The 27,053-nt window shown below is 44.8% G+C and overlaps 1 protein-coding gene across 5 annotated transcripts in view; it reads left to right on the top strand.

Moving 5' to 3' along the window:
- TAF1 (TATA-box binding protein associated factor 1) overlaps positions 1-27,053 on the top strand; it is a 596,267-nt gene that overhangs the window by 340,336 nt on the left and 228,878 nt on the right. For all 5 annotated transcript variants that reach the window (XM_033945528.1, XM_033945529.1, XM_033945526.1 and 2 more), the window contains 3 exons: positions 6,026-6,201; positions 25,318-25,559; positions 25,684-25,897. In XM_033945528.1, the coding sequence (XP_033801419.1) occupies positions 6,026-6,201; positions 25,318-25,559; positions 25,684-25,897 (632 nt within the window). The remainder of the gene's footprint in view (positions 1-6,025; positions 6,202-25,317; positions 25,560-25,683; positions 25,898-27,053) is intronic.

Raw genomic sequence — 27,053 nt, 5'->3', positions numbered from 1 at the left:
CAGGGCTCGGTACTTGGGCCGATCCTTTTTAATATTTATATCAATGACCTGGAGGAAGGAACATCCAGTGAGATCATCAAGTTTGCAGACGATACAAAACTATGCCGGGCAATCAGATCGCAGGAGGATAGAGAGGAACTCCTGAGCGACTTGTGTCGGTTAGAAACATGGGCGGAGAAATGGCAGATGAAGTTCAATGTGGAGAAATGCAAGGTAATGCATTTAGGCAATAAGAATAAGGAATACGAGTATACAATGTCAGGTGCAACTCTGGGGAAGAGTGAACAAGAAAAGGACCTGGGTGTACTGATAGATAGGACCCTGAAGCCGTCGGCACAATGCGCGGCAGCGGCAAAGAAGGCAAATAGAATGTTGGGCATGATAAAGAAAGGAATCTCGAGTAGATCGGAGAAAGTTATAATGCCGCTTTATAGGGCAATGGTCAGACCACACTTGGAATACTGCGTCCAACATTGGTCTCCCTACCTAAAGAAGGATATAAAACTGCTGGAGAGGGTGCAGAGACGAGCAACAAAACTGGTGAAGGGTATGGAGAAACTGGAATACGAGGATAGACTTATAACACTAGGATTGTTCTCCCTTGAGAAAAGGAGACTGCGTGGGGATATGATCGAGACCTTCAAAATACTGAAAGGAATCGACAAAATAGAGCAGAGAAGATTATTTACATTGTCCAATTTGACACGGGCTAGAGGACATGAAATGAAGCTAAGGGGGGACAGGTTCAGGACTAATGTCAGGAAGTTCTGCTTCACTCAGAGAGTGGTTGACGCCTGGAATGCCCTCCCAGAGGAGATTATTGCGGAATCGACCGTCCTAGGCTTCAAGAGCAAAATAGATGCATATCTCCTTAAGAGAGGCATATAAAGATAGGGTGGACTATAAATTACGCCAGGTGTACACCTGGCAGGGCCTCCGCGTGTGCGGATCGCCGGACTTGATGGACCGAAGGTCTGATCCGGAGATGGCAGTTCTTATGTTCTTAGATGCAGGGGAATTACAATTTAGGGGACGTTAAATAGAGGAGGCAGAGGGGAGAAATTAAGGAAGGGAGGAGAATTGAGGATTACTAGTAGGGAAGATAAAGTTTAGGATTGGTTACTTGTTAGGGTCGTTGGGGAGATCTGCTGCTAGTTTGCATGGAGGGGGGAAGATGCGAGGGGGGATAGAAGGCTGTATAGTTTTTATGAATAGCAGGGTTTTGATTTCTTTTTGAAATGATTTAAAGTCTGTTTGTGTCGAAGGGTGACCCATCTGTCCTCGGTTCCGGCTTGGCTCATGATGGTCCTCCTAGGTCACATGGCCTCCACGGTTCACGTGACTCCTTTTGCCAGACTTCACCTCCGTATTCCTCAATGGACTCTGGCGTCCCAATGGAACCAGGATCGGGATCCTGTCTCTCGACTCATTGTCGTGACTCCTTTGTTGAAGCAGTCTCTCCTTTGGTGGATACTCTCCTCCAATCTTTCCAGAGGTTTTCTATTCCATGCTCCTCCTCCGCAAATGGTCCTCACGATGGACTCGTCAGCCTACGCATGGGGGGCCCATCTGGACGGCCTTCTCACTCAGGGTCTCTGGTCCAGTGCCGACAGACTTTGTCACATCAATCTGCTGGAGCTTCGAGCGATCTTCCTCGCCCTGAAAGCTTTTTGTCACCTGCTTCACGACCGAGTGGTGCTGGTCCACACGGACAACCAGGTCGCCATGTATTATATCAACAAACAGGGGGGAATGGGGTCCAGGTCCCTGTGCCAGGAGGCGCTTCAGCTCTGGGATTGGGCCATCTGCCGCAACATATTCCTTCATGCGGTGTACATTCAGGGTCAGCAGAATTGTCTGGCGGACAAGTTAAGTCGTCTTCTGCAGCCTCACGAGTGGTCTCTCCACTCCGTAACCCTGCGTCAGGTGTTTGCTCGTTGGGGGACTCCAGATGTCGATCTGTTCGCGTCCCCCCTCAATCACAAGTTACCCCGCTTCTGCTCCAGGGCTTACACCCCTCTCAGGATCGAAGCGGATGTCTTCCTTCTGGATTGGACGAATGAGTTCCTGTATGTGTTCCCTCCGTTCCCTCTGATCCTGAAGACTCTCATCAGGCTCAAATCTTCGCATGCCACCATGATTCTGATAGCTCCTCTGTGGCCCCGCGAACCTTAGTTCTCCCTTCTGTTGCAACTCAGTTCCAGGGAGCTTCTTCCTCTGCCTATTTTTCCTTCTCTGCTTACACAGAGTCAGGGTTCTCTGCTTCATCCCAACCTCCAGTCTCTGCACTTAACAGCTTGGTTCCTCGAGACTTAATGCCCTTGTTCCAGTTCTCCCAGCCTGTGCTGGATGTCCTGGAGGCATCTCGGAAGGAATCTACTCGCCATTGTTACCATCAGAAGTGGACCCGCTTTTCTTCCTGGTGTGCTACTCGACAGCTGGAGCCTCTGTCTGCCTCCTTATCTGCTGTCCTGGATTATTTTATTTATTTATTTATTCAATTTTCTATACCGTTCTCCCAGGGGAGCTCAGAATGGTTTACATGCATTTATTCAGGTACTCGAGCATTTTTCCCTGTCTGTCCTGGTGGGCTCACAATCTATCTAATGTACCTGGGGCAATGGGGGGATTAAGTGACTTGCCCAGTGTCACAAGGAGCAGCGTGGGATTGAACCCACAACCTCAGGGTGCTAAGGCTGTAGCTTTAACCACAGCGCCACACTCTCCCCTCTGTTGCACTTGTCTGGCCTTTTCGGTTCGAGTCCACCTCAGTGCTATCGCAACTTTTCATCAGCCGATTAACAGGAAGCCCATTTCGGTTCATCCTGTGGTTTCCCGCTTCATGAAAGGCCTTATCCACATTCATCTGCCCCTTAAACCTCCTCCGGTGGTTTGGGATCTTAACGTGGTCCTTGCCCAATTGATGAAACCCCCCTTCGAGCCGCTGGCACGGGCTCACTTGAAGTTTCTTACTTGGAAAGTGGTGTTTCTTATTGCTCTCACTTCTGCCTGTCGGGTCAGTGAGCTTCAGGCCTTGGTTGCGGACTCACTTTTCACGGTCTTCCATCACGATAAAGTGGTCCTCCGTACCCATCCTAAGTTCTTGCCTAAGGTTGTGACTGAGTTTCACATCAACCAATCCATTGTTCTTCCTGTGTTTTTTCCGAAGCCCCATTCTCAACCTGGAGAGGTGGCTCTGCATTCTCTTGATTGTAAGCGTGCGTTGCCTTCTACTTGAAGCGCACCGCTCCTCATCGTTCTGCTCCACAGCTGTTCCTCTCTTTCGATCCTAATCGCATGGATCGCTCTGTTTCTAATCGGACCATTTCTAACTGGTTGGCCGCTTTTATCTCTTTCTGTTACGCTCAGGCTGGTCTCTCCCTGCCGGGCAATGGCGGCGTCTGTTGCTTTCCTCTGCTCGACTCCCATCGAGGAAATCTGTAAGGCTGCCACTTGGTCTTTGGTTCTTACGTTAACCTCACATTACTGTCTGGATGCTTTCTCCAGGCGTGATGGCCATTTTGGCCAATCTGCTTTGCAAAATCTTTTCTCCTAAACTTGCCAACTCTCCCTCCGTCCCTTTTTAGTTAGCTTGGAGGTCTCCCACATGTAGAATATGCTGCCTGCTTGTCCTGGGTTAAAGCACAGTTACTTACCGTAACAGGTGTTATCCAGGGACAGCGGGCAGATATTCTTGCAACCCACCCACCTCCCCGTGGTTGGCTTCTTTGCTTGCTATCTGAACTGAGGACATGCTGAGGAGACGCATGCCCTAGGTAGGACGAGAGGGGCATGCGCGGGCCAATCACAAGCCTGAAGGTCTTCGAGCAAGTCTACTTGTGAAAACATCCACTAGGGGATTCCATCGGTGACGTCACCCACATGTAGAGAATATCTGCCTGCTGTCCCTGGATAACGCCTGTTACGGTAAGTAACTGTGCTATACCAGGCTCTGCACCCAACCCCATACTCCTTGCCTGGCTCTGCACCCTATCTCCATTCCCTGCCAGGGTCCGCACCCTGTTCCTTTCATTTTTCATATACAGTGCTCCCCCGTGAATTCATGGTCCGCGGTCCTGTCATTCACAGTATTTTCCGACCGCGAAGGAGAGGCAGGAGAGGACTGTATGCTCCGATCGCCTCTTCTTGTACTAAAGTCGGGCCTTACCAATCAGGAGCTGCATGTCAAAGCAGCTCCTGATTGGTGAGGCCCGACTTTAGTACAGGAAGAGGCGGTTGGAGCATACAGTGAGTGATTTCCGTCACTCGCCGGTGCTTCGGCTGCCCTCTCCTGCAGAGGGTTGGCGTAAAGGGCCATTACTCAGACTGGAAAGGGGTCACGAGCGGAGTTCCGCAGGGGTCGGTGCTGGGACCGCTCCTGTTCAATATCTACATAAACGACCTAGAGGCGGGAACCAAGTGTGAGGTCATTAAATTTGCAGATGACACCAAACTATATAGCAGGGCTCAAACCAGGGAAGACCGCGAAGATCTCCAAAAGGATCTAACGCAGCTGGAAAAGTGGGCCGAAAAATGGCAAATGAGCTTCAACATAGGGAAATGCAAGGTCATGCACGTGGGGAAAAAGATCCCGATGTTCACTTACAAAATGGGGGGAACACCACTAGGGGTCAGTAACCTGGAGAGAGACCTGGGAGTGATGGTAGACGCAACACTGAAGGCATCAGCGCAGTGCGCCACGGCCTCAAGGAAAGCAAACAAAATGTTGGGTATCATTAAGAAGGGTATCACGACCAGGACGAGGGAAGTCATCATGCCGCTGTATCGTGCAATGGTGCGGCCACATCTGGAGTACTGTGTCCAGTACTAGTCGCCGTACCTCAAGAAGGACATGGCAGTACTTGAGGGAGTCCAGAGAAAAGCAACTAAACTGATAAAGGGAATGGAAAATCTCCCATATTCCGACAGATTGAAGCAGTTAGGACTTTTCTCTCTGGAAAAGAGGAGACTTAGAGGAGACATGATAGAAACCTTCAAGATCCTGAAGGGCATAGAAAAAGTAGACAGGGACAGATTTTTCAAATTATGGGGCAACACAAGCACAAGGGGGCACTCGGAGAAATTGAAAGGGGACAGGTTTAGAACAAACGCTAGGAAGTTCTTTTTCACTCAGAGGGTGGTGGATACATGGAACGCGCTTCCAGAGGCTGTGGTAGACAGGAACACATTAAATGGTTTCAAAGAAGGTTTGGATAGATTCCTAGAAGAAAAAGGGATTGAGGGGTATAGATAGGTATAGACCACTACTCAGGCAATGGGCCTGATGGGCCGCCGCGGGAGCGGACCGCTGGGCAGGATGGACCTATGGTCTGCCTCAGTGGAGGTAACTTCTTATGTTCTTCTCCTGTCTCCCATGCCTAAAAACCATATTTGCGGTTTTTTGAAATTCGCGGGGGTTCCTGGAACGGAACCCCCGTGAATTTTGGGTGAGTACTGTACACACAATACACATAGCAGATATAAATTCTTAAAACTGACACATTTTGATCACTAAATTGAAAATAAAATCATTTTTCCTACCTTTGTTGTCTGGTGATTTCATGCGTCTCCTTCCTTCCTTCACTCAGGTCCAACAATTGTCCTTTTCTATTCCCTCTCTCCTTTCCATGTCCCATGTTCGTGCCCCCTCCCCCTCACTGCCTTCCAGCCTTTGTCCTTCGTCCTCCCTCCCTGCCTGCCACTCCAAAGCCTGCCTTCCTCCCTCTCTGTGGTGCCGAAGCCTGCCTTCCTCCCTCCCTGCCTGCCGAAGCCTGCCTTCCTCCCTACCTACCTGCCACTTGTGCGGTGTTCCTGTGCCAGATTCATTTGATTGCATCACCCTTGTTGTAAGGGCATGTGTCCTGCTATTTCCGGAGAAACATGCTTTTTACATAAGTGACTTCGTTTTATTTCTTATCTTAGGTGATCATATTTACATAGTAACATAGTAGATGACGGCAGATAAAGAAGGCAGATAAAGACCCGAATGGTCCATCCAGTCTATTTAACATCAATTTCCTTGCAGATTAAAAAGCTGTCTCGTTGGGAAGTGATTGATGTGGTACGTACCATGTCCACAGAGCAGGCTCGTTCTGGGGAAGGACCAATGAGCAAATTTGCCCGTGGCTCACGATTTTCTGTTGCAGAACACCAGGAGAGATACAAAGAAGAATGTCAGCGGATTTTTGACCTGCAAAATAAGTATGTTCTTGGGTAAAGATTTCCTGCTGTATGCCCATTAAGGTGGAACAATCTTGTTAGTTTGGTTCATTTAGGAGACTATTCTAGAACTGAGTGTACTAATTTGGGCAATGAGTGTCAATTCTGTAACCTCATATGTGCACCCAGATTTCATTATAGAAACAAGTGTAAATCAGCACTGGCAAGCCTAAATGTGGGCATGAAGAATTACGCCATATCTATTGTAGATGTAACTGTTGGAACCGAAAGGTAACATTTTAGTGCATAATAAAATACAGTACTCCCCCCGCGAATGTTGAAAAACCGTGAATACGGTTTTTAGCAGGGGAGACAAGAGAGGGCAGCCGGAGCGCCGGCAAGTGAATGAAATCACTCGCGGTATGTTCCAACCGCCTCTTCCTGTACTAAAGTCGGGCCTCACCAATCAAGAGCTGCATTGACACGCAGCTCCTGATTGGTGAGATCCGACTTTAGTATAGGAAGGGGAGGTTGGAGCATACCGTGAGTGATTTCCTTCACTCGCCGGTGCTCCAGCTGCCCTCTCTGGCTGCCCTCTCCTGCCCGGTCATTCGTATTCAGAAAATACCGCAAATGACCTGGACCGCGAATTCGTGGGAGAGCATTGTATTCTGTAAGCTCTTCGAGGACAAGCAGTTATATATTCTCACATATGGGTGATGTCATCCACAGAACTCGGTACAGATAGTCAAAAAGTGTACTGTCACTTTAAATTTTAGGACTGCCTGTATTGCATGCGTGCTGGTACCTTCCTACCAACTTGCAGTTCTTCATTTTCTGCGGAGCTGAGAAGCTGTGCTTTTGCCTTATTGGGCGCCTTAATTTCTTCAGTTTTCATCATCAGTTGGGGTTTTTTTGTTGTTCACCATAGTTGGTAACTCCGGCTTCTTCCAATGAGACGCCAAGAGAAGGCGACTTGCAGTGAATACCAATTGTACCCACGTCCTCTGTCTAGGGGGCAAAAGAAAGGAACCAATATTCAATAAACACACTTTCATAGTCATAGGAAAATTTTGGCCCAGAACCTCATAGATAAATTGTATCACCCCATCCCAAAAGGACTGGGCTTTAGGGCAGGCCCACCAAATGTTCACAAAAGGTACCTACCGTCCCACAATCCTGCCAACATAAATCTGATCCCTGACCATAAATAGATTTCAGACAAGAAGTGGTGTAATGCCACTGATAGTACAACTTATGGCCATTTTCCACCAAATTGCTAGCAATGGAAATCTGGAGCAGGGACTGGAAAATCTCCCCCCACTCCTTATCGGATAACTCTTGCCCAATATATCCTCCCATTGTTGTCTATACTTCCTAGGTGCCTGGAGATGAGACAATTAAGCATTATAAAGTTTAGAGATACTTCCCTGACCACTCCATCCAACCAAAACCATCTTGAGAGATGTCGATGTTGGGACAGTCAACTTCTGCAAATCCCAACATTTAATAAAATGCTCAAGCTGCCTAAACAGGAAAAGATCTCTAGATGCCAAACCATATTTCTCCGCCAGGGCATTAAACGAAAGCAGAGTCCCAGAGTCAAAAAGTTGATCCAAGGTTTGTAAACCCCCCGCAGCCCAACGTCGAAAAGCTGGGTCCAATGCTGCAGGAGTGAAATGAGGTGCATAGGGGATAGCTGCCCCCAAGAAATACAATTTCTCCCCTAAGCATCGAACACGCACTCTCAACCAAAGAAGCAGCATATATCGTAGAACAGGGTTCTCAGTCTGGGCAATATCCCTCAACAAGGGCACCCTAGCCAAGGCATCACCCACAAAGGTGCCCTGCCCAAGATACCCTGCTCCATACGCACCCAAGATCTAGAGCGGTCCCACTTCCAATTAATAAGATAACGAAGTTGAGCTGCCTGATAATAAAATCTAAAATGAGCCATACCACCAAGGCAACAAGGTTGATAAAACATCGTTCGAGAAACCCTCGGGGCCTTGTGATGCCAAATGTAAGCAAATATTCATCTCTGTAAATGAGGAAAAAAAATCCCCCAGGAGAGGCACCAGGAGAGCTGAAAAGAGATACAGAAGATGGGGGAGCTGCATCCATTTTCACCGTATGGATCCTACCAAGCCTGGGTACATTCAGATGCTTCCAGCACTCCAACATATATGTCAAAGAAAAGGTGGGGTATTACTCCATACATCAAAGAGGGAATTGAGTCTACCGGTGAAAACACACTGGAAACAAAAAATAAGGTAGAGTCTGTATGGGTCAAAATTCTGGGAACAAATGGAATGGAAACGAAGATCAGCATCTACTACCGACCCCCAGGACAGTCCGAAGAAATTGATGGAGAAATGACGGATGAGATTAAATCCAACTGCATGGGTGACTTCAATTATCCGGGGATAGACTGGAACCTAGGCACCTCCGGCTGCAGTAGGGAAGCCAAGTTCCTGGATGCTGTAGGCGATTGCTTCCTGGAAAAACTTGTCAAGGAAAATACGAGAGGAAATGCAATTCTGGACTTAAATCTAATTGGACTACGAGGACCGGCACAAGGTATACAAGTAGAAGGGACGCTGGGAAGCAGTGATCACAATATGATCCGCTTCAACCTGGACACAGGGACAAAACATCGATCCAGAATGACGGCCATGGCACTGAACTTCCAAAAAGGGAATTATGAAAGGATGAGACTCATGGTGGGGAAGAAGATTGAGAAGAGGATAAGCTCTGTTAAAACGCTAGAGCAAGCATGGTCCCTTTTTAAGGACACAGTCACTGAGGCGCAAAATCTATGTATACCGCTTATCAACAAGGGATCCAAGAGGAAAAAGAACAAGGAACCAGCGTGGCTCACTGTAGCGGTGAAGGAAGTGATCAGAGACAAGAACACTTCATTTAAGGAATGGAAAAGGTCAAAAACAGACAAAAACTGGAAAAAGCACAAAAAACATCAAAGCAGGTGTGCCATAAGGCAGTAAGAGGGGCCAGAAGAGACTACAAGGAAAAAATAGCCAAGGAGGCAAAAAACTTCAAGCCGTTCTTTCAATATATTAAGGGGAAACAACCTGAAAAAGAAGGGGTGGGGCCATTGGATGACCATGGAATAAAGGGAGTACTAAAGGAGGACAAAGCCATCGCCGACAAACTGAACATATTTTTTGCGTCTGTATTTACCGAAGAGGATATACACAATATACCGGAAGCCAACAGGCTATACGCAGGAAACGAAGACGGGAAACTGACAGGGTTGACGGTCAGTCTAGAAGAGGTATGCAGACAGATTAATAGGCTTAAAAATCCCCGGTACCGGATGGCATTTATCCGAGGGTAATCATGGAAGTGAAAGGGGCTATAGCTTAACTGCTTTAACTAATAGCCAATCTGTCGATCAAATGAGGAAGGATTCCGGAAGACTGTAAAGTGGCAAATGGTACGCTGATCTTCAAGAAAGGTTCGAGGGGAGATCTGGGAAACTACAGACCGGTGAGTCTGACCTCGGTACTGGGAAAGATGGTAGAGGCGCTGATAAAGGACCGCATCATTGATCACCTTAATGGACACAATCTGATGAGGACCAGCCAGCACGGCTTCAGCAAAGGAAGATCTTGCTTGACGAACTTGCTGCACTTCTTCGATGGAGTAAACAGGCAGATAGACAAGGGTGACCCGGTCAACATTGTATATCTGGATTTTCAGAAGGCATTCAACAAGGTTCCGCATGAACGACTACTTTGAAAAATGAGCCATGGAATCGAGGGTGAAATACTCACGTAGATAAGAACAGAGAGTGAGGGTAAATGGACACTACTCGGACTGGAAAAGCGTCACGAGTGGAGTACCGCAGGGTTCGGTGCTCGGACCCGTGCTCATCAACATATTTATAAACGACTTGGAAATTAGTACGACGAGTGAGGTGATTAAATTTGCAGATGATATGAACTTATTCAGAGTAGTGAAGATGCAGGAGAATTGCGAAGACCTGCAATAAGACTTAAACACACTCTAGAAATGGGCCGCGACATGGCAAATGAGGTTTAACATGGATAAGTGTACGGTGATGCATGTCGGTAACAAAATTCTTATACACAAATACAGGATGTCTGGTGCAGTACTTGGAGAGATCCCCCAGGAAAGAGTCTTGGGTGTACTGGTCGACAAGTCAATGAAGCTGTCCACGCAATGTGATGCAGCGGCTGCGGTGGTGAAAAGGGCGAACAGAATGCTAGGCATGATTATGATGGGAATCACGAACAGATTGGAGAAGGTTATCATGCTGCTGTACCGGGCCATGGTACGCCTTCACCAGGAATACTGCATCCATCACTGGTCGCCGTACATGAAGAAGGACACGGTACTACTCAAAAGGGTCCAGAGAAGAGCAACTAAAATGGTTAAGGGGCTAGAGGAGTTGCCGTACAGTGAGAGATTAGAGAAACTGGGCCTCTTCTCCCTTGAAAAGAGGAGACAGAGGGGACATGATCGAAACATTCAAGATAATGAAGGGAATAGACTTAGTAGATAGAGACAGGTTGTTCACCCTCTCCAAGGTAGGGAGAACGAGAGGGAACTCTATAAAGTTAAAAGGGGATAGATTCCGTACAAACGTAAGGAAGTTCTTCTTCACCCAGAGAGTGGTAGAAAACTGGAACGCTCTTCCGGAGGCTGTTATAAGGGAAAACACCCTCCAGGGATTCAAGACAAAGTTAGACAAGTTCCTGCTGAACTAGAACGTATGCAGGTGCGGCTAGTCTCAGGGCACTGGTCTTTGACCTATGGGCCGCCACGTGAGGGGACTGCTGGGCACGATGGACCACTGTTCTGACCCAGCAGCAGCAATTCTTATGTTCTTATGCAACAGTGATGGGTAATTGGCCCCATACATCTGATCTATCCTGGGTGTCAAATTAACTTCCAGATATCGCAGGGAACTAACCGCCCATTTAAACTGATGTGTGGTCGAAATCCACTGCCAGTCCAAATCCATAAGAGTGAGATCTCAGATGTCATGTTAATTTTAAATCCACAAAGGCAAAAAACAATAACTTAAAACTGTCGAAAAACTATAATAAGAACCAAAGTTGGCTAGTAATATGGGGGGAGACATCTACCCCAAATGTGACAATATATGAACCACCTCCTGCAAAGAAGTCGCAGGCTCACTCAAGGTAAAAAGAATATCGTCAGCAAATAAAAGTAATTTAGTAGCCAAGCCACCACAAGTCATACCAGCTGTGCTAAAGAGAACCGGAGAGCAAAGAGAACCGGAGAGAGGGCACAACCCTTCTGAGTCTCCCTTCCAAGCTCAAAGCTATCAGTATTGCACCCGTTATTTTTAAGCGAAGCCTACGGTTTGAGGTAAATTAAGCGTATCCAATGTAGATAACTACCTGGAATACCTGCCTTTTCCAAAGCCTGAAAAAGATAGGGCCAATAGACTATCAAATGCCTTTTCGGCATCTATACTCAAAATAATTTGAGAACCCTCCCCTCTACTCGCCTGCCAATTAAGATGTGAAAAGTTTGGCAGTCCCTTACGAAACCTGATTGGTCATCTTTGATCAAATGTGGCATATAAGCCTGTAACCTCTTTGCCAAAATCTTGGTAAATTTATAATCCACTGCTAATAATGAGATAGGCCTATAGGAGGCGCAAGCCGAATCTTTGCCTGGCTTCGGAATCAAAGTAATACCTGCCAGTCTCCATGAATGAGGTAATTCTCCGCCCTCCAGCAGCCCATTGAAAAGCATAGCAAAGGCTGGAACAAAGCTACACGAAAAGTTTTATAAAACTTGGCGATAAACCCATCAAGTCTGGGAGACCTATCCACCTGCATATCTCTAATAGCCCATGTTACTTCGTCTGCTGAAATGGGAGATGAGAGCTCACCCACCTCCCCAGGGGTGAGATGCGGTAACTGGACCGTCTCCAAAAACTCCCCAATGACAGTTTCCTGGGGGTCTCTGCTCCAGCTGATACAAAGTATGATAGTAATGGGTAAAGGCATGTCTAATCTGCTCCGGGGTAAGGCATTCCCTCCCCCTCTCCACTATCCGAGAGATAATATTCCTAGCTTGCTTCTTTTTTCATTTATGAGCTAAAAGACATCCTGCTTTTTTGGCAGACTCAAAATACTCCTGACGGAGATATTGCAAGCTGACACTGATTTCTTCAGACCTTGCAGGTCCAATTTGAGTTGTGCCAACAGAGCATCCTTATCTGGGGGCAGCCTCCTACCCTTTCCAAATTTTATATACGCATCCGGAGATCTAAGGCTTTCCGATCCCAGATTTTCCATGCATGGGCCCCTAAACTTATGATTTTACCTCTCATTACTACCTTCAGACACTCCCACAAAGTTACAGGGGAGGTTTCCAGAGTATCATTAAACTACAAATATTCCCCCAAGTCCTTAACCAATTGCTGGACATTATCAGGATTTAAAAGTAAGCTATCATCTAAACGTCAATATCTGTGTTCAGCCAGCGGAGGCTGCAAGGCCAAACAAAAGCAAATTGGGGTATAATCAGACCAAACCCTTGCCTCAATTGATGTTGAGTGAACCCCCGCCAACATATCCTTACCGACAAGCCACAGATCTATTTGCAAATAAGACTAATGGACCACTGAACAATACATGTAATCTAAACTAAACCTTAGCTTTGTATACCGGGTCTTCAGTCAAAATGGAACTTGACTTGGTTAACAGTAACTAAATAAAATACAGAAAAGTAACAGTCAGAAAGTATTAATGTGACTGATTTCCGAAGTGTTTGGCATCTTCCCTCTTTCTATGCCCCTTCCATAAACTGTCTGTCCTGTGCCCCTTCTCTCCTTTATACATGATTCATCTCAGTTTCAGCCACTCTCCCTTCCTATCAGCAACTGCCCCCTCTCTCTGCTCCTTTCATCCAAGTTTCTCCAAGTTTTATTTAAAATTTGATTAATTGCTTAATCATACCTCAAAGCGATGTACATTATTAAAAAACTTTACAACTTTCAGGGGGAACAAACATGCAAACAATACTCAACATACATGACATACACTATAAAAGGGTAAGAAGGGTAAGAAATACAATTATTAATAGAAAAGAAACAAATAAGAGGTTAAACATCAGGAGGGGGTAAATAAAAATAACAGAGCATAAAATTTGAAGGAGCAGACCAAATCTAAGAAACTGATCAGTCAAAGGCATCTTTAAAAAGAAAGCACTTTAACTTGCTCTTAAATCTGTCTGCCCTCTCTCTGCCAGTGCCATTCACTGTCTGCCCTCTCTCTCTCTCTCTCTTCCCCTTCCATCCACTGTTCACCCTCTCTCTTTGCCCCTTCCATCCACTGTCTTCCCTCTCCCTTCCATCCACTGTTCACCCTCTCCCCCTTCCATATGGCATCTTCCCTCTTTCTATGCCCCTTCTCTCCTTTATAAGAACTTAAGAACTGCTATACTGGGACAAACCGAAGGTTTATCAGTTTCCTGTTTAACAAAAGTGTCCAACCAAGGTCTCAACTACCTAGCTTTACCCACTCTCCATTTTTCCCTTTCGATCCCCACCCCTCCCCCATGCTCTGCCATCTTTCTTCTCCTTTCCTCCCTCCCTTCCCACCCCACAATCTGGCATCTCTGTCTCTTTCCCTTCCCTCCCACCTTGCCTTGGCATCTCCCTCCTCTCCTCCCCTTCCATCTCTCCTTCTCCTTCCAAGCTCTGGCATCTCCTCTCCTTCCATTCCGCCTGGTCTGGCATCTCTGTCCCCATCTCTCTTTCCCCCTCATGGTCTGGTATCTCCTTTCCTTCCTTCCTGTCCCTCCCTCTCTTCCCTGTGGTGTGGCATCTCTCCTTTTCTCTCCCTGGTCTTCCTTCTCCCTTTCCCCCAAATTGGGTGCAGTATGCAGTATTTCTATCCTCCCTCCCTCCCTCCCTCTCTCTTTGTGACCCATCTTCACGTTGGCACACAGCCTTCAAAACTCACTGCTCTTGCTGACATCAGGATGATTTCTCTGTCGTTCCTGCCTACTTCCTACCTCAGTGAAGGCAGGAACTGGCAGAGAAGAAGGCCCGTCACCGGCAGAGCAATGAATTGTGAAAGCTGCACCTGGGGCAGAACCTCCACCCCATTTTAGTATACTACTGGAGACTGAAATAAACAAATATAATTATAAAAATAAAAAATGCCTAGGCAACTGTGATACATAAAATGTTTTTATTTCATTGATTGGATATGTTAGCTATGGGAATAAGGGGATGGAACTTATATAGAGCCTTTTTGTGGTTACACATTCAAAGCTGTTTATTTTATTTATTTATGACTTTCTATACTACCTTTAACTGTGTGTAACAGAGCAGGCGGTTTACTGTTTAAAAACAAAGAATGAAAACTACAATTTTTTGGACAGAACAGAAACAATATATTTATTTTATTTTAAAAGTTTTTATACCGTCAATTCCTAGGCGATTTACAAAATATCATAAGAACATAAGAATTGCCGCTGCTGGGTCAGACCAGTGGTCCATCGTGCCCAGCAGTCCGCTTACGCGGCGGCCCTCTGGTTAAATATCAGTGCCCTAACTGAGACTAGCCCTACCTGAGCACATTCTGGTTCAGCAGGAACTTGTCTAACTTTGTCTTGAATTCCTGGAGGGTGTTTTTCCCTATGACAGACTCTGGAAGAGCGTTCTAGTTTTCTACCACTCTCTGGGTGAAGAAGAACTTCCTTACGTTTGTACGGAATCTATCCCCTTTCAATCTATCCCTCTCGCTCTCCCTACTTTGGAGAGGGTGAACAACCCGTCCTTATCGTGTCCCCTCTCAATCTTCTCTGTTCGAGGGAGAAAAGGCCCAGTTTCTCTAAACTTTCACTGTATGGCAACTCCTCCAACCCCTTGACCATGTTAGTCGCTCTTCTCTGGACCCTTTTGAGTAGTACCGTGTCCTTCTTCATGTGTGGCGACCAGTGCTGGACGCAGTACTCCAGGTGAGGGCGCACCATGGCCTGGTACAGCAGCATGATAATCTTCTCCGATCTGTTTGTGATCCCGTTCTTTATTATTCCTAGCATTCTGTTCGCCCTTTTTGCTGCCGCCGCACATTGTGTGGATGGCTTCATCGACTTGTCGATCATAACTCCCAAGTCTCTTTCCTGAGAGGTCTCTCCAAGTACCGCCCCGGACATCCTGTATTCATGCATGAGATTTTTGTTACCCACATGCATCACTCTACACTTGTCCTCATTGAACCTTATCTGCCATGTCAATGCCCATTCCTCAAGCCTGATTTTGTCACGTTGCAGATCTTCACAATCTCCCTGTGTCTTCACTACTCTGAATAACTTCGTATCATCCGCAAATTTAATCACCTCACTCATCGTACCAATGTCCAGATCATTTATAAAGATGTTGAAGAGCTTCGGGTCCAAGCACCGAGCCCTGCGGCACCCCACTGGTGACGCTCTTCCAGTCCGAGTATTGTCCATTTACCCCCACTCTCTGTTTCCTATGCTCCAGCCAGTTTTCAATCCACATGAGTATTTCACCCTTGATTCCTTGGCTCGCAATTTTCCAAAGTAGTCGTTCATGCAGAACCTTGTCAAACGCCTTCTGAAAATCCAGATATACAATGTGAACCGGGTCGCCCTTGTCTATCTGTCTGTTTACTCCCTCAAAGAAGTGCAGCAAGTTCGTCAAGCATGAACTGCCTTTGCTAAAACCTTGCTGACTGGCCCTCATCAGCCCGTGTCCACCTTTTCTCTGTAATTCACTGTGTTTTGCAAATTAGGATGCAAATTAGTTATTCAAGTCCAATAGCAAGGTCATTCAGTCTTTACTATTAGGCAACACTATACTCCGGGGAAATAGGGGGTAGCTGGTTCCTAACACCATCCACCTAGTCTTTCTCTATGACTAGAACCACCCCATTAGGAACTAGTTGAACACAGCTATTCCCTTTTTAACCCTGGTTACCTTTTTCCCATGGGAACTCTGAGGAGGGGTCAGTGGCGTACCTAGCATATGTGACACCTGGGGCCCATCATTTTTGGCACCCCCCCATCTGTACAAAAAGCATGATTTTTAGTAACAAGCCACATGTCACACATGAGTACCTAGGAAAAGGTAGCATCTTACATACTGCAGTGAGCAGTACAACATCAATACACCCATTGTAAAACTAAACAAGCCAGACTAGTACAGATCAATCCTACACCATCAATCCTAACAGAAAACCATGTCTTTCGAACACACAGAACACAGAAAACACCTTTGCCTAGTATGGAATATGTCATCACAAACTAACCCCTCCCCCTTTTACAAAACTGTAGTGTGAATTTTAGCCACGGTGGTAACAGCTCTGACGCTCATAGAATTCTGAGCATCAGAGCTGCTACCACCACGGCTGGCGCTAAAAAATGCTCCACAGTTTTGTAAAAGGGGGGTAAAATAGAAATACATAGACAAAGGTTAAATTGAACCACCAAGAAGCTGGACTCTGCATACAATGCAACACCACAGAAACAGTGACACATGTCTCCTAAAGCAATATAAATAGAAAATTTTTGTTCTACCTTTGTCTTTTGTAAAGACTTTAGCTTTTTCTGAAATACTGCCTGCATATGGAAAAGGAGAGCAAAGAGTGAAAAACACAGAGGACTTTAATAGATGGCTCAGAGCCTGGTGTCATCAAGAAGGCTTCAGGTACATAGGAGGATGGGGAAATACATGGAAGGACAGGAAGCTATATTGCACTGATGGGCTACATATTACTACAGCAGGAAAAAGAAACCTTGTAGAGAAATTTAGACAATATTTTTCTAGGCATTTAAACTAGAAGGTGGGGGTGGTGTATGTACGAAGGACAATTATAGAGACCACCCCGGCAAAAGAAAAGATGTGATAGTAGTAAAGGCTGCAACATAAGCAACTCATTTCTTAGTATTGCAACGGAATATCAGCAACTCATTTCTTAGTATTGCAACGGAAAGTGAAACGACACAAAAATCCATACGAAAAAGGAGATTATCGCTGAAAAATAGCTGGAAAGCGATGACCACAAATGCTCGCAGTCTAGGCAACAAAGTTCATGATCTGCAAGCCCTGATATTAGAGGCAGATCTAGATATTGTTGCTATCACAGAGACATGGTTCAGTGAATCACATGGATGGGATGCAAACATACCGGGATATAATCTTTTTAGGAAGGACAGAGATGGTCATAAAGGTGGAGGAGTAGCTCTCTATGTAAAGATCAATATCCAAGCGACCGAAATGCAAGGGACCTGGGGAGAGGAAGAAGCGATATGGATTGCTCTGAAAAGAGAAGATGGAACTTCTTTCTACGTGGGTGTAGTCTACAGACCTCCGACTCAATCGCAGCAAATTGATAAGGATCTGATTGTGGATATCCAAAAATTTGGAAGGAAAGAGGAGGTTCTGCTGTTGGGAGATTTCAACCTGCCGGATGCGGACTGGAATGTTCCGTCTGCGGAATCGGAAAGAAGTAGGGAGATTGTGGATGCCTTTCAAGAGGCTCTGCTCAGACAAATGGTGACGGAACCCACAAGGGAAAAAGCGATATTGGATCTGGTCCTCACAAATGGAGAGAGTATCTCTAATTTTCGAGTGGGTGCTCACCTGGGTAGTAGCGATCATCAAACGGTTTGGTTTGATATAACGGCTAAAGTGGAGAGCGGCCGCACGATACTTAAAGTCCTAGATTTCAAACGTACGGACTTTAATGCAATGGGAAAGTACCTGAAGAAAGAGCTGTTAGGATGGGAGGACATAAGAGAAGTGGAAAGACAGTGGTCTAAGCTGAAAGGAGTGATAAAAATGGCTACGGACCTTTATGTGAAGAAAATCAATAAAAACAAGAGAAAAAGGAAGCCGATATGGTTCTCCAACCTAGTGGCTGAGAAAATAAAGGCGAAAGAGTTGGCGTTCATAAAATATAAAAAAACCCAAGAAGAGGAGAGCAGAAAGGACTACAGGGTGAAACTGAAAGAAGCCAAGAGAGAGATACGTTTGGCGAAGGCACAGGAGGAAGAACAAATGGCTAAAAATGTAAAAAAGGGAGATAAAAATTTTTTCAGATATATTAGTGAAAGGAGGAAGATAAAAAATGGAATTGCTAGGCTAAAAGATGCAGGGAACAAATATGTGGAGAGTGATGAGGAGAAAGCAAATGTGCTAAACAAATACTTCTGTTCTGTGTTCACAGAAGAAAATCCTGGAGAAGGACCGAGATTGTCTGGCAAAGTTACACGAGAAAATGGAGTAGATTCTGCGCCGTTCACGGAGGAGGGTGTTTATGAGCAACTTGAAAAACTGAAGGTGGACAAAGCGATGGGACCAGACGGGATACATCCAAGGATACTAAGGGAGCTCAGAGAGGTTCTGGCGAGTCCTATTAAAGACTTGTTCAAAATCTTTGGAGACGGGAGTGATTCCTGGGGATTGGAGGAGAGCGGATGTGGTCCCTATTCATAAAAGTGGTCACAGGGATATGAAGCAGGAAACTACAGGCCGGTGAGCCTCACTTCAGTTGTTGGAAAAATAATGGAAATGTTGCTGAAAGAAAGGATAGTGTATTTCCTTGAATCTAATGGGTTACAGGATCCGAGGCAACATGGCTTTACAAAAGGTAAATCGTGCCAAACGAACCTGATTGAATTTTTTGATTGTGTGACCAGAGAGCTGGATCGAGGACATATGCTAGATGTAATTTACTTGGATTTCAGCAAAGCCTTTGATACAGTTCCTCATAGGAGGCTGTTGAACAAACTTGAAGGGCTGAAGTTAGGACCCAAAGTGGTGAACTGGGTCAGAAACTGGCTGTCGGACAGACGCCAGAGGGTGGTGGTTAATGGAAGTCGCTCGAAGGAAGGAAAGGTGACTAGTGGAGTCCCTCAGGGTTCGGTGCTGGGGCTAATCCTGTTCAATATGTATGTAAGTGACATTGCTGAAGGGTTAGAAGGAAAAGTGTGCCTTTATGCAGATGATACCAAGATTTGTAAGAGAGTAGACACCGAAGAGGGAGTGGAAAATATGAAAAAGGATCTGCAAAAGTTAGAGGAATGGTCTAATGCCTGGCAACTAAAATTCAATGCAAAGAAATGCAGAGTAATGCATTTGGGGATTAATAATAGGAAGGAACTGTATATGCTGGGAGGAGAGAAGCTGATATGCACGGACGGGGAGAGGGACCTTGGGGTTATAGTGTCCGAAGATCTAAAGGCGAAAAAACAGTGTGACAAAGCAGTGGCTGCTGCCAGAAGGATTCTGGGCTGTATAAAGAGAGGCGTAGTCACTAGAAGGAAGAAGGTGTTGATGCCCCTGTACAGGTCATTGGTGAGGCCCCACTTAGAGTATTGTGTTCAGTTTTGGAGACCGTATCTGGCGAAAGACGTAAGAAGACTTGAGGCGGTCCAGAGGAGGGCGACGAAAATGATAGGAGGCTTGCGCCAGAATACGTATGAGGAGAGACTGGAAGCCCTGAATATGTATACCCTAGAGCAGTGGTTCCCAACCCTGTCCTGGAGGAACACTAGGCCAATTGGGTTTTCAGGCTAGCCCTAATGAATATGCATGAAGCAAATTTGCATGCCTATCACTTCCATCATATGCAAATCTCTTTCATGCATATTCATTAGGGCTAGCCTGAAAACCCGATTGGCCTGGTGTTCCTCCAGGACAGGGTTGGGAATCACTGCCCTAGAGGAAAGGAGAGACAGGGGAGATATGATTCAGACGTTCAAATACTTGAAGGGTATTAACGTAGAATAAAATCTTTTCCAGAGAAAGGAAAATGGTAAAACCAGAGGACATAATTTGAGGTTGAGGGGTGGTAGATTCAGGGGCAATGTTAGGAAATTCTACTTTACGGAGAGGGTGGTGGATGCCTGGAATGCGCTCCCGAGAGAGGTGGTGGAGAGTAAAACTGTGACTGAGTTCAAAGAAGCGTGGGATGAACACAGAAGATTTAGAATCAGAAAATAATATTAAATATTGAACTAGGCCAGTTACTGGGCAGACTTGTACGGTCTGTGTCTGTGTATGGCCTTTTGGTGGAGGATGGGCAGGGGAGGGCTTCAAAAGGCTGGGAGGGTGTAGATGGGCTGGAGTAAGTCTTAACAGAGATTTCGGCAGTTGGAACCCAAGCATAGTACCGGGTTAAGCTTTGGATTCTTGCCCAGAAATAGCTAAGAAGAAAAAAAAAAAAAAAAAAAAATGTTTTTATTTTATCTGGTTGGGCAGACTGGATGGACCATTCGGGTCTTTATCTGCCGTCATCTACTATGTTACTATGTTACTATGTCTTCTCTGGTTTCTGCTTTCCTCATCTTCTTGTTACTCTCTTCCTTCCATCCACTGTCCCTCTTCTCTCTGCATTTTCCATTTGCTCTGTTACTGTGCCTCTCCCTTTCTCCCTCCTTCCAAATTGGTCTGGCACCCATCTTCTTCCCTCCGCTCCTCCCATAGTCTGGCATCTCTGTCTTCTTCCCTGCCAACGTCTTCTCCCAACTCTTTCTTCCCCATTTCCCTTCAGCGTCTTCTTCCCACTCTCTCTACCCATTTTCCTGCAGCATCTTCTCCCCATCTGTTCCTCATTTCCCTTAAGCATCTTCTCCCCACTCTCTGTTCCCCATTTCCATTCAGCATCTTCTTCCCACTCTGTCTTCCCCATGTGCTTTCAGCGTCCTTCTCCCTCCTCTGTCTTCCCCATGTGCTTTCAGCGTCCTTCTCCCCCCCTCTGTTTTACCCTGTTTTCCTCTCCACCCCACCTTTTCTTCCTTTCTCCCTCCCTGCCCCTTACCTTCGTGGCGCTTTCTCCCCCCCCCCCCAGCCTGGACAACAGGCCCAGTCCGACAAACCTCCCTGCCCTGTGGTCGGCGATGTTTAAACTGCCTTCTTACAGCAGCCAGAGCGTTGTAGTTGCATATGGCTGCTGTAAAGGTCGTCTCTGATGCAACTTCCGGTTGCATTAGAGATGACCTTTACGGCAGAAACACGCAACTTCAACGCTCTAGCTCAGGGGTGCCCACACTTTTTGAGCTTGCGAGCTACATTTAAAATGACCAAGTCAAAATGATCTATCAACAATAAAATTAAAAAAAAAAATACAAAGCACACTGTACGCTGAGAAAATGTTAATTATTCCTATTCTGGGGTTTTTCAAAGAGGTCAAGGCAGATGACTCTATGCACTGTCACCTCAGTAACAACCATACAAAAATAGACAAATACCCCCCTCCCTTTTTACTAAAGCACAATAGCAGTTTTTAGCGCAGGGAGCTGCGCTGAATGCCCAGGGCTGCTCTCGACGCTCATAGGCTCCCTGCGCTAAAAAACGCTATTGTGGTTTAGTAAAAGGGGGGCCATAGTGCAAAATATAGACAGCAGATATAAATTCAGACACATTTTGATCACTAAATTTTAAAATAAAATCATTTTTTCTACCTTGTTGTCTGGTGATTTCATGAGTCTCTGGTTGCACTTTCTTCTCTTGACTGTGCATCCAATCTTTCTTCCCCCCTTTCCTTCCTCCCTCCCGTGGTCTGGCATCTCTATCAGCCCCTTCCCTTGGATGTCTGAAATCTTTTCTTCCCATCCCCGCGTTCCTATATCTCTCTTACTCTCCCCATGCTATTCCTCCCCCCCCTCCCCCGTCATGATCCGGTGCTTGCTCATTGTTCTTCCCAGCAGCACTGCTGCAACTCTTTGGGCCACTGGCAGCATGAATGAAGTAAACATGCTGCCTTCAGTGACCCAGAAGCTTTCTCTCTGCTACTGCTTCTCGCCTATGCGGGGACAGGAAGCAGTAGCAGAGGAAAGCTTTTGGGTCGCCAAAGGCAGTGTGTTTATTTCACTCACGCTGCTGGCGACCCAAAGAGTTACAGCAGCGCCACTGTGAACGAAAACAATGAACAAGCACTGAATCTTACTAGGGGAGGAAGGGAACTCCGGATAGGTACGTGAGCTGCCCAAAAGGTCTCCATGCTGCCATTAGCTGGTGGGCCTTGAAATGAAGACCACCGCTCTACATTGTGAAACCTTGATGGATTTACTAATTGTAGAGTTTAATTTGGAATCTCCTGCATGTCTTGCTCATGGTGAATTCACCACTGCAGGCAAAGAGCAAAACAATTTATCCCTGCTGCCTTGAATGTTGGCGGTTTCTTCCCTCCCTGCTTGTGGCCCGCTTACTTCTGAATAGAAATGGCTAGTGATCAAATAAATTGTTTATTGGAAAATCATGTAGCGTTATCTTATGATACTGTGATATTTGGAATGTCCATGAGGAAAAAGAGTCAGATATCATCGAGTAACAATAAACTTTTATTGATCATGACAGGAGTTGCCATCCAACATATTACTAATAATTGGAAAGACCACAGTAGACTTAATTTTAATTTCTGGTGGAATTCGTTGTGTCACTTATATAGAATGGAAAGATCATTGGCGGTACAGAATGGAAAGTATAAAAGTTTTATAAAAATATGGGAGCCATTAACATCTTTTTGTCATGATTAAATGCCATTTTTCTATTAATTATACACCACTTAGTGATGAAAGAGGAGAAGGGTTTATGATCTTATAATGAATAATGGGCTTGGAGGGAGGGTTGCATTTATATTTATAAGATACAGTGATAAGATGTTCAAGTGATCTAATTAATAGTGTTTATTATGATTCTTGTACACTTGATGAAAGTTTAAAAACGAATAAAGAATTAAAAAAAAAAAAAAAGAAATGGCTAGTGATTTCCAAAGGCCTTTGTGGCATTTTTAGGGTTGCAAACCTGTTTTTTTTTTTCCCTTTGAATTGCTAGGGGCTTTGCTGCTCTGTGGTTCCTCATTTCCTGATCAGTTCTGGCCTCCATTTTTTTTTTTCCAGTGACACATTTGTTTGCCCTTCTAAAGCTGCACCATACCCTAAGCTCGTCTTCCCTGCGTCGGGCCAACCAGCATTCCTCTCCCCGACGTCAATTCTGCCGTTAGAGAGGAAGTTCTGCCCAGCTAGGCAGTGATTGGCTGGCCCAAACTTCCTCTCCGACAGCAGAATTAACGTCATGGAGAGGCAGGCTGATCGGGCCGGTAGAGTTTTCTGGACCTGGCCGGCTGTGCACTCCCCTAAGGCTGCACCCAGGGCGGACCGCCCCTCCTTGGTACGCCACTGGAGGGGTAGATTCTGGTGTAGCCCTCCCTCGGGAAAGTACTCTCACATGTGATGAGACATACACCCCATCACAGTGAGTGAATCTGTTTACCTTGCAAAGCATACAAATTGCATAGTTTTGAAGGGTTTGTAAGTTCTTTACACATATACAGGTACTTATTTTGTACCCAGGACAATGGAGGATCAAGTGACCTGTCCAGGGTCACAAGGAGAGCAGTGCTGGGATTGATGCCACAACCTCAGGGTTTTGAGGCAGCAGCTCTACCACTAGGCCATTCCTCCCCTCATATAATGCAAATCAGCAAAGGAAGAAATACATTTGTTTCTATTTCTTCAGTGTTACACTGTACAATATGTGGCATCTCACTTATTAATATTTGCAGTTCAAATTCTCTTTTCATATTTGTAATTTTTTTGTTGGTTCTGTAGTTTTTTATTTCTATGTGGGGTTCTGAGCTGTCTACTTTGCTCTGTTTCCACAGTACATAAGAGTTGCCACTGGGACAGACCAAAGATCCATTAAGCCAAGTATCCTGTTTCTAACAGTGGCCAACCCAGGTCCCAAGTACCTGGCAAGAGTAAAACAGATTTTATGCTGCTTATCCTAAGAATAAGCAGTGGATTTTTCCGTCCATCTTAATAATGGCTTGTGGACTTTTCTTTTAGGAAATTATCTAAATCCTTTTTAAACCTGCTAAGCTAACTTTCTCTGCAAGAAATTCCATCATGTTTCTATGAATAGGATTGTAAAATGAGGGCCATAGTGTATCTCTAAGAAATAAATGTTTATTTTTCCTTCCTTTTTCTTCTCTTCCCCATTCATCTTTCCTGTATTAAGTTGTTTTCCATTGATGTCTTGCAGTCTAATAGTTGCAGTTTGCACACATTCTTCTCTGATTTAGATATAGAATATATTAATCTGTCTCATTACTCTGGTCAACAAGCATTTTGCTACTGGAGTTCTGTTAACTGTACCTTAACAAGGGCCACATGCTGATTTTAAATCTGAAAACAGCTGTCTATCACATCCTGTTTTTACATTATGCGTCAGTTTGTGTTTATATCATTTTCGTCAATAACACTACCGTGAAGCGTCTGTTTTTTAATGTTTCTGTAACACAATATTGCATTTTAGGACAGCTCATTGATCACATATACCAGTAATTTGAAAGTTTATACTAAAAAGTGATTGTGCTGCTTTTTCTTTCTGTGAATTTTTATATTTTGTTTGGTTCTGTCTAAGATATTATAATTATTATGAAAAGACGAGGTTGTGTTAACCATCCTGATAATTTCTGTTATATATGTGGACAATTTACTGCACAAGATCAATGAAAGAATCTGTTCAGGATACTTCAAAGTTTATACATGAATTGTTTTGTCTGTAAAGTTGGTAACCAAGATAAAGCTTGGGTTTGTGAGCTTGTGGAGATCAGCTAATGGGTGCCAGGATGTCACTTAAAATGCACTTCTTACATTTTCACCTCGACTTCGTCCCACCCAGTCTTGGTGATGTCAGCAATGAGCATGGGGAAAGATTTCATCAAGATATCAAGGTGATGGAAAGCAGATATCAGGGAAATTTCAATCCCAGTATATGGGAGCCTATTGTTGGTTTTTGCAAAGAGAGACAATGTACAGTACAAGCGTAAAAGCAAGTGTCTCAAACATTCCTGAACATGCTGACATCACTTTTGTGTGAGTTAAGAGAGGCGTATGCTGTAACATGTCTCCTTATTGTCTTGGTGTTAGTTTTCAGAGTAAACTCCTTAACACAAGTTTGGTGGGACACAGTTCATACTTGCAATATTGTGCCGATAGGTAAACTGTCAGAAAGCAGATATGCTAGCTGAATTTCAATTACAGATCTGAAATCAGTATCATTAAATTAACTAAGAACACTTCTTAAGTTCTCAGTAGCAAAGAAACCTTTTTTTGTTGTTGACCAGTGTTACCTTTTCTTATCAGAGTTTTGGAATCAGTAGAAGTGTTGTCCACAGACACCGACAGCAGCTCCGCAGAAGACAGTGACTTTGAAGAGATGGGAAAGAATATTGAAAATATGTTACAGAATAAAAAAACAAGTTCCCAGCTCTCTCGAGAACGAGAAGAGCAAGAGAGGAAAGAGCTACAGCGAATGCTTATGGGAGAGGATAGTGGCAACGATAAGGAGAAAAGCAAGAAGGAGAAAAAGGATAGGAAAGGATTATGTGAGTAACAAGATGTGATTTCATCTTAAACTCTCTTCTCAGTTTGGGATATAATTTAGACTATTGATAAAGAATGTTGATTTCATTGTTCTTTGAGGATTTTCTGTTCCTGTTTTACTTTTAGCTTCTGGATCTGCTACCTCAGCAGGGTCACACAAAGATGATGATACTGCCTCAGTGACCAGCCTAAATTCTTCTGCTACTGGGCGGCGGCTGAAAATATATCGCACATTTAGAGATGAGGATGGAAAAGAGTATGTCCGCTGTGAGACGGTTCGTAAATCCACGGTCATCGATGCTTACAGTCGAATTCGGACCACCAAAGATGAAGAATTCATGTAAGAGTTTACAGATTGATATAAAGGTTAATGAGGTCAAATTCTTTTTACTCTACAACTATTTCTGTCAAGTTGGAAGCAGTGTGTACTGCTGAATAGAGCCTTTTCTTTAGTTTGGATGTGCACTGGGTTAGTATAATTATTTATTTAAAATATTTATAATCTGCTTAATGCCTAAGTGGCTCACAATAAACATACATAATATGAAAGGACATAACTTATCTACCAATAATATAAAACAGGAATTAAAAAGGAAGAGTCCCATCTCACAAACTAACTATGACCTTTTTACATCAATAAAAAGGCTTGAGCAAAGAAATGTGTTTTCAGTAATTTTCTAAACTTCAACAAATCTCCATAAAATCTCAAAATTCCTGACAATACGTTCAATAAAACAGGACCCGCAGTAGAAAAGCAAGACTTCATTGTGCTCCCATATCTCACTTCCTCCCTTTTACACGCATCCAGTAGTGAACATTTTTCAGACCTCAGTGATCCAGTCGGTTTATACAATGCCAAACACTTTAATAAATAATCAAGTAAAGTGTCATAGATTCCTTGCTGGACAAATTTCAGAATTTTAAATTGTATACGGAAGCGAACTGGCAGCCAGTAAGCATCTTCAAGATAGGATGTACCCATCAAAATCCTAGCTGCTGAATTCTGAACAGTCTGTAATGCTTTGATACGGTAGCACCTGTTTAAAATCCCAGCTAGATAAAGTATTCTTCAGCTTAGATAACTTTTGCATAGCAAAGTATGCAAGTTGCACAACTCTCGCCACCTGAGATTTCAGAGATAAAAGAGAGAGGATGATAGTCGGAGTTGCTTATACAGGATTGAGAGTAGGTATTGAAGACACATGGACCTAGTGTCAGGTTATAGGTACTAGGAATGAGTATGTGGATGGTGTTGTTGAGAACGTTTTGGCTTCCTGGACCATGGGATGATTTTCCAAGGGCTGCTGAGCGGGGATGGTGTGTATCTATCAAAGAAGGGAAGCAGTATCTTTGGCAGCAGGCTGGCTAATCTGCTGAAGAGGGCTTTAAACTAGAAGTGATGGGGCAGGGTGATCAAAGCCCTAAGGTGAGTATAAGCCCTTAGGCAAGTAAATCACTGAATACCTCTACATGGATGGGAAAAAGGGGGCAATGAA

The sequence above is a fragment of the Geotrypetes seraphini genome, chromosome 5 (assembly GCF_902459505.1).
Source record: "Geotrypetes seraphini chromosome 5, aGeoSer1.1, whole genome shotgun sequence".
Classification (NCBI taxonomy): Eukaryota; Metazoa; Chordata; class Amphibia; order Gymnophiona; family Dermophiidae; genus Geotrypetes; species Geotrypetes seraphini.
This window is presented reverse-complemented; position numbering and strand designations above follow the sequence as displayed.